Source organism: Montipora foliosa, chromosome 3 (genome assembly GCF_036669935.1).
Source record: "Montipora foliosa isolate CH-2021 chromosome 3, ASM3666993v2, whole genome shotgun sequence".
Classification (NCBI taxonomy): Eukaryota; Metazoa; Cnidaria; class Anthozoa; order Scleractinia; family Acroporidae; genus Montipora; species Montipora foliosa.
In genome coordinates this window covers 60,981,375-60,993,874 of record NC_090871.1, presented here as the reverse complement: position 1 = coordinate 60,993,874, position 12,500 = coordinate 60,981,375, and the positions used below count along the sequence as shown (strand labels likewise).

The 12,500-nt window shown below is 37.7% G+C and overlaps 1 protein-coding gene across 1 annotated transcript in view; it reads right to left on the bottom strand.

Moving 5' to 3' along the window:
• The window catches only part of LOC137997867 (uncharacterized), a 12,084-nt gene extending 4,848 nt beyond the window's left edge, over positions 1-7,236 (bottom strand). The window contains exons 1-3 of the mRNA XM_068844173.1: positions 6,906-7,236; positions 4,517-4,922; positions 1-802 (exon numbers count right to left, since the gene is read on the bottom strand). The exon at positions 1-802 is cut by the window's left edge and continues 4,848 nt beyond it. Coding sequence (XP_068700274.1) covers positions 435-802; positions 4,517-4,922; positions 6,906-7,235 — 1,104 coding nt within the window. The 5' untranslated portion in view covers position 7,236 and the 3' untranslated portion in view covers positions 1-434. The remainder of the gene's footprint in view (positions 803-4,516; positions 4,923-6,905) is intronic.
• Positions 7,237-12,500: the final 5,264 nt, after the last annotated feature.

Genomic DNA, 12,500 nt, shown 5'->3' with positions numbered 1-12,500 from the left:
CAAACAGGTGTATTCACCTTAATGACAAAGACTTCTCTCCCTAACATCTACACACACTATATTGAATAATTAAAAAAAAAAAAACAATAATTAAAATAAAGGGATCATATTCATTTACTTTAGGATGTTACAGTCTTCAGTTGTGAAAATTTGACATGGGAGTTTATATGCCAACATAATCATTCTGTTGAACCCCTGCCTTTTTTTCTTTAAGGTAAATTTGAGCAGTTTTTGCATTACTAGAGGGACATTATTCCATATATTTGCCCCACATATATGATTAGTCTAGAATATTAAAATGTAAATACTACCTACAGAAGATGTCTTTTACTACATGTATACATGTGCATCTCACTGGAAATCACACACTTTTGGCAGGAGGAATTTCCATGCAAAGCACTCACTCATTTCCCAAACAACTGGCAGAAGTGATTTCACTCTCCTAAAGAATAATTGGCCAAATAAAATTGTTTTATAATATCCATTCCAATCAACAAATCACAACCAGGGGCTGGATCACCAGCTAAAGCATCCACTTGAAACTCACTTCCTCTAATTTTTAACTTTGTCTTTTTGACCCTGTTGCACTGCATGTAATTTCCTCCTGCCAGGTTAATACACACCTTTTTGTGTCTGCTTAGACCTAAGTGAAGATTTTCTACAAGTTTATTAGAAATGAGAGCTCCCACGTCACTTCCGCTGTCAAATTTGACTCTTCCAGTGGGAAGAAGAATGTACTTCCCGTCACCATCCTGAATGTGTACAGGCTCATTGTCAATCGAGATAACCGTTGGCTTGTATCCTGAAAAGAAAATAGACACAATTGGTTACAAGTTGAAGTCAATGCCTTCTAATACACTAGCTAATACATGTAGCTTCACCATTATCGTAATAATAAGAGCTGAACACACAATGAACAAATACAAGCAAAGCAAGCTGGACTGGCTAACTTTGAAGTAAAAAAAGCATGAAAAAATCATAGGACAGGCAATTCCCATAGAGAGCGCAGTAACTAGATGTAGATACTAGAAGGACACATGAATTGCTAAGAAGTTCAGGGTTAAAATCAGAAACAGAAAGATTTATTAGAGGAGCCCCGGATCAAAGCCTGCCAACACACGTTTACCATTTATGAAGGATGGCACAGACTCTATGTGCATGTGTAGAGTATGCTGATCTTTGGTACATGTATCTAAACAGTTGATCATGTTGTTTATGGTTGCCCAGTATTGGCTTATTATAATTGTTAAACAGAGTAAATAGGCCATTACGGAATTGCGCAGGGAACTGGGGCGAGTTTCAAATGTCAACCAATCGATAAATTGACACCATCACATGAAAGATACTATTGAGATTGGCCATCTGTCCAAGTTTGATACTTTTAGGTCGAACAGAGACCAAGGGTGCTTTCCATTCTGCCTGACCATCAGGTCGGAGACCAGTGGAACTAACCAAAGAAATATGGAACATTTTTTGACAAAAGTTAATTTCCAACCGGACCTAAGCATTCCATTTACATTTCGACCGAAATTTTGGTTACATCACAGTGAAGTGGGACTGGAAAGTGGAAACGAGAATTTTTGTAAATGGAATGGCACGTTTCGGTCGGACCAGACCGACCGGTCAAAGAGAACCACCTCCAGAGGTGGTCCCAAACTGGTTCCAGTCGGACCGAACTGAAACGGACCTTTCCATTTGACTTCAGCCCAAAATTTCCAGAAATTTTGGCTTAATGGAAAGGACCCCACGTTACAGACCTTAAAAAATGTTAAAAATTCACACAAACGGCTCTAATTTTGAGGCTGCATCCCCCAAAAGATATAAACTCTTAAAAAAATTTATCAAACTTGGGACAACTGGAAAATCCTGTCATGGACTCACTATTTGGAAATAGTTGAGATGAAACGTAAAAAAACTTTAAGAGTTGGTATGGTTTTGGGGATGCAGCCTCAAAATTACAGACGTATGTAGGGATTTTTAACTAAGGTCTGTAACTTGGTCTCTGTTCGACCTAAAAGCATCAAACTTGGACAATTGGCCAATGTCAATGTTATCGTTTGTGTTATCGTTTATGCTGTCAATTCATTGACTGCTTCAAATTAGAAACTTGCCCCAGTTTCCTGCGCAATTCTGGAATGGCCTATAACCAGACAAGTCTTTGAAATAACAGTGTCTAGAATGCAGGATATAAAGACATAACTATACCTCTGGTAATTGGAGGGCTTAGGGAAATTAAAAAGGAAGTCAGCAAGTACACTGTATCTTGGGAAGGTAACAAGAAGCAGTGTGATAGGCCAGATGCAGAAAATAACATAGTTGGGAACTGTGCACATTTTGCAAAAGGTGCTTTTCATTACATGACTTGTTATATTCCCTAGGTGTATGGTATACAGTAAAAGACTGCATATAAGAACCTAAAATTTAAGGACCAGTTAGGCTAAAATTTCCATTTTAAAGCCCCTTTTCATAAGAACCTATTTACCCTAAAATTTTCACTGAAGTCACAGATGGTATGTAACACATTAATGGATACTGCAGCATGAAAGACATGCATGCTAGTACTTTGGAAATATAAATTTACTGTATGGTTATCTAAACTGTATTCTAGGTAATTATTTAATACAGGAATATAATTATTTCATATCACATATACCCTGTATTAGTTACAGATTAGTAGTAGTAGTAATAATAATAAAAACAATAATAATAATAATGATATTGATAATGATAATGATAATAATAATGTTACTGAGAATACTGAATCAAATCATTACAAATCAAATAACAAGTCAGACAATGTGCTCTTGAATAAGAAAGAAAAAATCCTTTCTTCTAACTGACATGGCTTGCTCGTTCAACACCTGAATGGTTAGTAAGGAGAAAGAAAATTTTTAGTACAGTATCATATAATCATCATGATCTGAAACGAGATCGAACATATCATCATTTAGAACTGTTGATCGGCCCAGGTTATCCCAATATTATTGATGGTTTGCATCTGACATCATGGTAGCCATGTTGGTGTACAGAACAATGCAGTAAAAATTATGTCTTTTGGGAATTTGACTGTTATATTATGCAAAACCTGTGGGGCCATTTTTTATTGTTTTGTACCTGTATACCAACATGGCTGTCTCAGCATGTGGATCCAAACCAAGAATAGTTCTTGATGCACTGGGCACAATTACTTTGGGAAGTGGCTGAACGTTGTGAGGATGCCCTACAACCTGGAACTTCTACAGTGTGTTTGTGTTTCTTAAGGAAGGTGCTTGACACTTAACAGCAATTTGCTAAGCAAAAGAACAGAAGGCCGGGTATCCTAAGCCACAGTCTGATGCTCTGAATGCAGTGTTGGATTAATAATAATAATAATAATAATAATAATAATAATAATAATAATAATAATAATAATAATAATAAATTAATAATAATAATAATAATAATAAGCTTGTGTACATTAGCACAATTGCTCTACTAATAATAATATTACTGGGAAGACTGAATCAAATCATTACAAATCAAAAGCTGGTTTTTGATAAGAGGGGAAATTTGGAGTGTGGAGGAGAATATGCTGTGACTGAAAATCAATCCTGGGCAATAAAGAGAAAGATAGCTAAGGTCTTCTCACCACTTTACCACCTCTAGTAAATTTTTTAAAACCAAGGTCATTTAAATTGATTTGATTTGCTGTTCCCTATTTTCCTATGTTTCTTCTCAATCAATGGAGACTTGCCTCACTTGGCAAAATTCACATACTGATATTGATAGAAGAATCAGTCTGGTTAGACCTAGTTCACCTGTGGAGATTGATACATTCCACTTGGTCAACCAAGAATATGGGCAAGGTTACAAGATCATTGAAGATGACAGAGGGGATTTGCCATTCAGATGGGGAAAATTGTCAGGCCCTTTGGCCTAATTCACCTATTGAGACCATATAGACTGTTATAAGCTCAGAAGTAGAAAATTGTTTGACATTCATATAAAGAGTCACTATTGCTGTTGCAGTTTAACTGTGAATGTTAACTTTGTCTGTAATTTGTAAATGTCCCCACCATTAACCAATTGATTCCAAGGGGCCGTTTCTCGAAAGTCCCAACACTTTACAGGCCATTTTCGAGTGTAACAATTCCCTTTGTATCTCAAGAACGGAGAGGGTTTGATTCGTCAAACTTCACAGTTATTTTCTTTTTGTTACCTTCAAAACATGTTAAAAGACTGGCTTTCCAAAACAATTAGTTGTCAATTCACAGATGGCTTTTTGGGCCCAAAAAGTTTCCGGGACTTTCGAGAAACGGGCCGCTGGAGTGAGAATTAACAGATTTTACTGTCTAGCGCTTGATGATTTTACTCAACAACTGGGGGTGTCCTAGGGCACATGAGGGGTCAAGTTGGGTTAATGATTTGAAATCATAATTTAAAATAGTCCAATTCAGTAAACTACCTGTGTCAATAGCTTTCAGCAAAATACAATGAACAACAATAATAATAATTACTGATAACAATCAAAACATACTTAGAATCAGTCCTTCACATACTCCGCGATGAACAGTGATCCCATCAAGAGTTTTGATTGGCTTACAAAAACTGATCAAAGCCACTGCATCTCCACAACTATTTTGGTCATTAACTGGGCCCAACATTCTCAGGCCTGTGTTTGATACTGACAAGGTTAAGTTCTCCCGACAATTCAGTTTTAAATCAACGTATTCGCCGTTTGTCGTTCCAAATGTTATTCTTTCATCGCTTATGAAAGCAATTTTCTTCATGGTCACAAGAAAATTTCTTCTCGGCAGAGGACCTGTCCCTCTCCAGCAGACTCCTTTATCCAGGATACAAGCACCAGGACAGGCCTTTGTTATTCCTTGATAAACACACGATGCTATGGCCAGCTTTGAATCCTCGAGGATCCTCTCCTTTACCTTCAAACACAGAAAAGTCCTCTTTAGTTACTTATTCATTGTTTTTTAAATTTGATAAAAATAAAAATAAAAATAAAAAGAATTTAATTATAAAAACAAAAAATAAACAATATACTGAGAAAAATCGGAGTGGGAAAGCACCAGCAGAGAAGATGACCCAGTCCACCAAACAAAAGAAATTTTGTGACAAATACCTTACAAGAGAATAATACTACTATTAATTTAACCCGTCTTTTCTCTGATTTGCCATACAATTTGATTCTTGCTGCATGTTCTTCTTCTTCTTACTGTGTGGCCCACCTCCTTCTCGATCAAAATGTGTTGTGTGCCCAGGTCCATCATAAATTGTACTGTACCCTTTTGAATCTTGTAAAACATTATAACACAGCCACAGCACCATCCTACCCTCCTGAAGTGACAGCCACTCAAGTTGCTGTTTAGGATATCTATTAAGGGCAAAGTGAGCAGCCTTACGCTGAACCATTTCCAGCTTAATGTTTGTCTTTGTGTAAGGGTCCGGGTCCCACAAAATGGCGGCATAATCCATTGTGGGATGGACGAGTGTGTTGTGTTATTAAAATTTCTTCGAAGGAAACCTAGAGTTTTATTGGCCTTATAAGAGGTGAGATTAACATGCTCGTTCCAATTAAGATCTTTTAAGTTAAGGTGACACCAAGGTAGCTAACTGACTCAACTGAGGCTGGGATTTTCCTATGTAGAACATAATGCACAAAATTGCACTTACACCCTATACGAAGAACCTTGCACTTGTCCGGGTGGAATTCCGTTTTCCATTCTTTTTTCCAAACAGCTTAAGGGTTGGCAGGTGTAAGTTTCCATCTAAGTTTCATTTTGGGTACTTCCTCAGTTTTAAATTGCGGCTAAATTTGGAGCACTTATTTTTAAAACCTAATTTCAGCAAATACCGGGTATACCTTATTTGCTTCAAAATTGTGTTTTTTTAAGGTACAAGTACGTAATTCATCCAAAAGTGCGAGCATGAATTCCGCATAAACACACGCTCGTGCAAGGGAATGGTATTGTTTTCATGTTCGTTCGGTATAAAATTATTTCCTCGCCACCGGCCTTGACAGTTCAGCCAAAAACAGATGAATGAACAATTGAAAAAATGACTTAAACTTTAAAACAATAGAGGTTGCTCACAATACAGTACCAAACAATAGCAGGTTACGAGAGCTGCTACATTCCTCCTCCAATGCTTTTTCATAAATTACCGGTAATATACATGTAGCAATTAACAGGATTAAATCTAGTGGTTCACCAAAGATTAAAACAGAAAGAGGGCATACCATAAAGCGCATCGATCATCAACCACACTATGCAAAATAATAATAATAATAATATATGATAATAATAATGATGATGATAATAATAATAATAATAATAATAATAATAATAATAATAATAATAATAATAATAATAATAAACCATGCCAAGAACTTCTTATCCCCCCAAATTCATTGAAATTTTGGTGTGTAGATTGGCTTTTCTAGATATGTTTCGCACAATTTTCTTTAAGTTTGAACTTGGGTTGTTATTAACGTCGGTATGTGTTACGGTGGAGACTTGACTTTAATTTAATCAAATATGAAATCAACTTTTCCTGTTGTACATTAAATGCAAAACATTTGGCTCATGCTTTTGGTTGTGGGTTCACCTTCTCTCGAGCTGTCCACACTTCCCGGTTCCGCGCGCATCAGTAACTCACAGTAAGTCAAAAGGCACGGACCTGATTTGACATACTCGAGTGTACTTTTTACATAAAAATCAATAAGACAAAGGATCAGAAAATTTCGCCAAATGAACTGGATTGGTAAAATGAACTTGAAAGCGAATAAGATCTGTTGCATATTTTACACAAAAATCGAGTAGTGATATTATAAAATTGTAAAATTGACCTCTTCCGGGGCGCCATTTCACAAGCTTGCATATTCGAACGGAAATAATTAAATAGTCCTCTACCTCGTTAGTATTTTCTTGATACAAAAACTTGCTTCCTGATTTTAAATACTTTAAGACGGATCCATTCCTGATTCTCTGCAAGCGAATGGCGTTGTTTTGCCAAATGTAGAGTCCTTTGCGGTCATGAAGACGAAATGGATCACCTTTGAGGCCATCGTGGGTGTAGTTTAAGCAATAAATGAGACTAGTCCGGCCTTTGAAGCCAGCTCTAGCTATGGCTATCACGATGCAAAGAGGACTATCGATACAAGACGACGCTTTGATTGTATTAGAGCGATTAGAATGACTTTTTCCGACTGTCCTTAAAATCGAAGCAGATTCAGAAGCCATGCCATTGACGTTTGAAAAACAGCGGGAAACTCGGGACGCAAGCAGTGATGGGAGGGAATACAAAAGAGAGACGCCTGGGAACAAGTTTATTTGCATTCTCGTTCTCAGATTCCAACGTTTCTTTCAGCTGGCGACGTTGTTCGGTACTTAGGCTCAAAGACTGTTCATCAGCACTATTTGTAGACCATGTTTTATGCAAAAAGCTAAATATCTTAAGCAGGAGCCGATACAACGTAGATTTGATTTTAGTTGACTGTACTATATTTCGGCTGGCTAAACCAGCCTTCTTCAGGTACAAAGAGAGTTTACATGGTCTTACATTGGATTGCTTCCATGTATATAAGTTACAGGAAACTCAACACTGGAAAACGTCTGGGGAAAACAGTAATTGCCCTGAGCGGGATTTGAACCCACGTCCCCCTGATCACTAGTCGGGTGTGATGACCACTACATTATCAAGACAACCATGCTGGCAACATGGCTGATTGATCACTTAGTGTGTGACATTTCCGTGGGACTCCCTAATGGGCCAGTTTTCTATGTGATAACGCTGGATCAACATGTGATTCACAGGCGGACAGGGGTAATTAATGTAAAGATTCAGTTAAGTAGCCAACAACGTATCACCCCCAGAAGTTGTCCAGTGTTGAGTTTCCTGTAACTTTCTGTAAATGAAGACAAGACACGGTTATAGAGAACACCTATATTTCGACCGACTTGTCGGTCTTCTTCAGGGTGAATGAAGAGAAACCGTGATACAAAATTTCTACTACGCCACTGAAATACGAAAGTGCGCGCTATGACTTCAACCGTAAATAACCGTAACAATTCAGTGGCGTTGTAAAAAATTTGTATAACGGTTTTTCTTCATTCACCCTGAAGAAGACCGACAAGTCGGTCGAAATATAGGTGTTCTCTATAAACGTGTCTTGTCTTCATTTGTGTTTTATATATTGCTTCATGAAGAAAACATCTACATTTATTGGATACTTGTGAAAGATTTTATATATATAGTAAATGGATGTTGACGTAATACTGGCAAAAATGTGATAAAACATAGTAGCTACAACAAATTTGAATCCAAATACTGAGAATAACAGAAAAATAACGGAAGTGGCTTTAAATAATAAACTGAAATTGGGATCAATTATCTTGCCTTTTGAAATTAAATGAGTTCCCTGGCCTTACGGGTCGAATCTCTGTTGGAAAACATTTTTTCGATAGGAATTAATTTCGTGTCCTTACAAATGTTGTGGGGAGAGCAGAGTGCGACAAAAACGGTGTCTACTTGCCCCAGACAAGTGGTTTTGGCCAGGGGACAAGGGGGATGTCAATCTTACTTGTCCTTTGCACAAGTGAATCTTCAGGAAATAAGTTTTAAAAAGGAGGTGTTTAAATGTTTAAGTGGAGAAATTAGCATACAGTTAAGTTTTTGCAAGTGTAAAACAGATCGCTTTCGCAAAAGTAACTTAGGAGTTGGAAATGAAATGAAATGAGTTGAGCACTTACGATGATTTAATCCGTCATTTTATTTCAAACCGTACTGGGACTCTATTCAGGGGGTATCGATTCGTGCATTTGTTAAGACCCTTTCACTCCTAAACAGGCCATACTTAGAATTTTACTCTTTCTAACGGCAGACGATTTTACTCGTCAATGGGGAACCCCCAGGAGTCAATGAATTATTAGCCCCTCTTCGTCGCTGTCAGGACATGCACAATGATAGCTGATTAGCGAAGCATAAAAGATCATAAAAGGCTATTTTGATGTACCGGTAAAGCAGCTAAAGAGAAAAACAAAACCTTCGGCAGGGAACACTGAAGAGAAGAAAAAGCAATCTAACAGCCCAACGGTTCGAGTTCGAAAGTTCCAAGAAGCTGGGAAGTACATCGACACCTTAAATGCTGTTTAGATGTCATGTGAGTTCCAAAATAGAAAGGGGTATGCTTCGTATGCATTATCATACATTAGAGCTTGGATTTAACTCTAAATCCAAGGACAACTAGACTTGAGGTTGGGACACGTAAAACCAGAACCTCACTTGTCCATTGGACAAGTGGAATTCGACATTTTTTTCTTACCCTGGAGAGGAGAGGAAATGTTCTGCGACTGTAGTAGGTTTGGATTTGGTGTTAGCGTGATCTAAAGTGCGGCGGTGTTCATTAAAACGGTCTTTTAAACGTCGTTTAGTTTCTCCTACATGTATGTACTGCAGATGGCATCTGTTACATTGAATCAGGTAGATAAAGTTTTTAGTTTCGCAAGTTATGTGTGAATTAATGGAGCGTGTTTCGCCAGTTTCGTCTGAAAGCCACAACAGGTAGATGTAGGAAAGCATTTTTGCAGCTGTCAGAGGACAGAAGTAGATTGTAGTGTTTTGTAATTACGTGGAAAATCCGGCTGGAATGAAACGCTTGCAATGGTACATTGGTATAAACAAAAGAGAAGAACTGCAAATAATAAATATCTGTAACCCTGTACATATCTCTCCCTATCTCTCTCTCTCTCTCTATATATATGCATTTATGTGCAATCTTATACCTAGTTTTCTCATGGCTTATATTTACCGATAAGTTTCAAAAAATTGTAACGGCAAATCACTTAACTCCCTGAAGAAGTCCGGCCGTGCCTGACGAAATATTGATAAATCAAAAAAACATTGAATCATGTAGATAAAGTTTTTAGTTTCGCAAGTTATGTGTGAATTAATGGAGCTTCGCCAGTAGAGAAGAATGTGTAGTTGGTTAGTCCATGGAAAATGTAAGGTCAGGTAGCGCAGTTTTTGCCTCAGCAAAAAGATCTGAGAGGAAGTGCACGATTAGAATGAGTTATATTATGGAACAGTTTATAGCTGTTACCAGCAGGTCTCGAAGGTTAGGAAAGCGTCTGAAAGCCACAACAGGTAGATGTAGGAAAGCATTTTTGCAGCTGTCAGAGGAAAGAAGTAGATTGTTATGTTGAAGATGCAAGGAAGTGATGGATTATAGGTCGTTATGAAAGGTATGCGTTGAGGGTTGTTTATCTGTTTAGGTTGTAGGGTACGTATGCGGGGAATGTCTGCGGCGCGTTGTATTTGTTTAGTAACAAAGTCACGTTTGTAACCTCGTTTCAGAAGGTATGTCGTTAGTTCAGTAGTGCGAATCTTGAACCTTTCGTCGGTAGAACAAATTCGTCGAAGGCGGAGTGCTAGGCTGAAACGAATGGCATTTTTTGTGTGAAGAGGATGACAAAAAGAATAAAGTAAATGTTGGTGTTTGTCCGTAGGTTTCGTGTATAGGTCTGTATTTGTGGTTCCGTCACTAGTTGGTGAGACTTTAACGTCAAGGAAAGAAACATTGGTGGGAGAATGTGATCTGGTGAATTTTATAGTAGGGGGAATGCTGTTGAGATAATTGCATGACAATTTTTAGGTTTTCGGGACTTTCAGTCCAGATCATAAAAATGTCATCGATGTATCTCAACCAAGTATTGAAGTGGGACTTTCCTTAAGGCATTTTTCTCAACATGCCCAAGGAAAAGGTTTTGCAAAAGAGGGGGCTTGGCCAGCCGAAATATGGTACAAATATAGGACAGTCCACTAAAGTCAAATCTACGTTGCAATTGTATCGGCTCCTGCTCAAAATATTTTACTTCTCAACTTGTAATTTAAAACAAGTCAAGCCACTGATCCAACGTACACCGACAGGAAAATTGTCCACAGTTGCTTGCTTCAAAACTCTGGAACTTAAAATTCTCAACCGTAGATGTGCCAAATTAGTGTAATCACCGATTCGACGGGATTTGAGCCATTTTCAATTCCTCAGTTGTCAACGGTATAATGAAATCCCAAGGCTGGACACTAACCAGCCTCCATTTCCAGATTTAAAAAGCCTCCTACGGGCCTCAGCCATTCTCAAGATTTTCCTTATCAATTCAATTCTATTGTTTTTCTCTCATTAGCTTTTTTCTGATCGCGTCTATACTTACACTGGTTTATTTATACTCCACTCCAGCCAGTCCGAAACCCTCAAGAAATGATTCCACAGAACTCTTCACAGACAATCCCAAATTGTTTTCCTCACTCCGTATGCAGCTTTTGCAAATTGTGAATATAATAATAATAATAATAATAATAATAATAATAATAATAATAATAATAATAATAATAATAATAATAATAATAGTAGTAGTAGTAGTAGTAGTAGTAGTAGTAGTAGTAGTAGTAGTAGTAGTGGTAGTGGTAGTGGTAGTGGTAGTGGTAGTGGTAGTGGTAGTGGTAGTGGTAGTGATAGTAGTAGTAGTAGTTGTAGTGATAATAATAGTGGTAGTCGTAGTGTTAGTGCTGTTTTCACCGTTCCCTGACAACCGTCCCTGACTTTGAAAATTTTTCAGATTTCCCTGACTTTTCAAGGTCAGAGGCAACCCTGTAATTCTCATCGATGTGTTTTGCCATTAGCTGCTGTGACATTTTGGTCCTTTTTTATTCCACTGACAACACCTTCCGAACGATGTTTCCAGTTCCTCAAGTCCGGCCGTTGCAAACGGACGCAGCAACTTCCAAATGTAAGGACGTTCAGTGTATTATGGGGAGGATAAAACCCATAACACTTTGTAAACTTACAAAATTCGGCTTCCATCTTATTTCAACATGTTAATAGACCTTATTCCAAAATGGCCATCATTTAAATATTCTTTTGTTTTTATTCAAATTAGCCCTTGATGTCTTGTTCTTGAGCTGAAAATTCAAAAGAATATTTTGCCTTGAACGATGCATCAAGGTCTAATTTGAATGAAAACAAAAGAATATCTAAATGGCGGCCATTTTGGAATAAGGTGTATGTGTGGTTATCTCCATGCTGACCACATTGACCACATGTAATGCACGTGTGTGGCCTCGATAATCTTCAATTGCTTTGCAAAGTGATCCAACATTTTTGCGCTGCGCTTCAGCGATCACGGGACAAAAAAACGCTGAAAGTTGTTGACTCAAAGGTTTGACCGGTTTCAAACTTCGTGCAACAACAGGCAACAGGGTCTGCAAACGGACACAATATGTAATATGTAAAACAATATTGGGAATTGTTGGGCAATAATGTTGCGTCCGTTTGTGCATGGGGCTGTACAGCACAATTTAAGAATGTCTATGCTGCACCATGATTTCAAGTTGCTCGAGGTATGATTGTAAATCTTTTGGCAATCAATCAATCAATCAATCAATCAATCAATCAATCAATCAATCAATCAGTTCAATCAACTTTATTTACAACACGGTAAATGGTTCAGCAA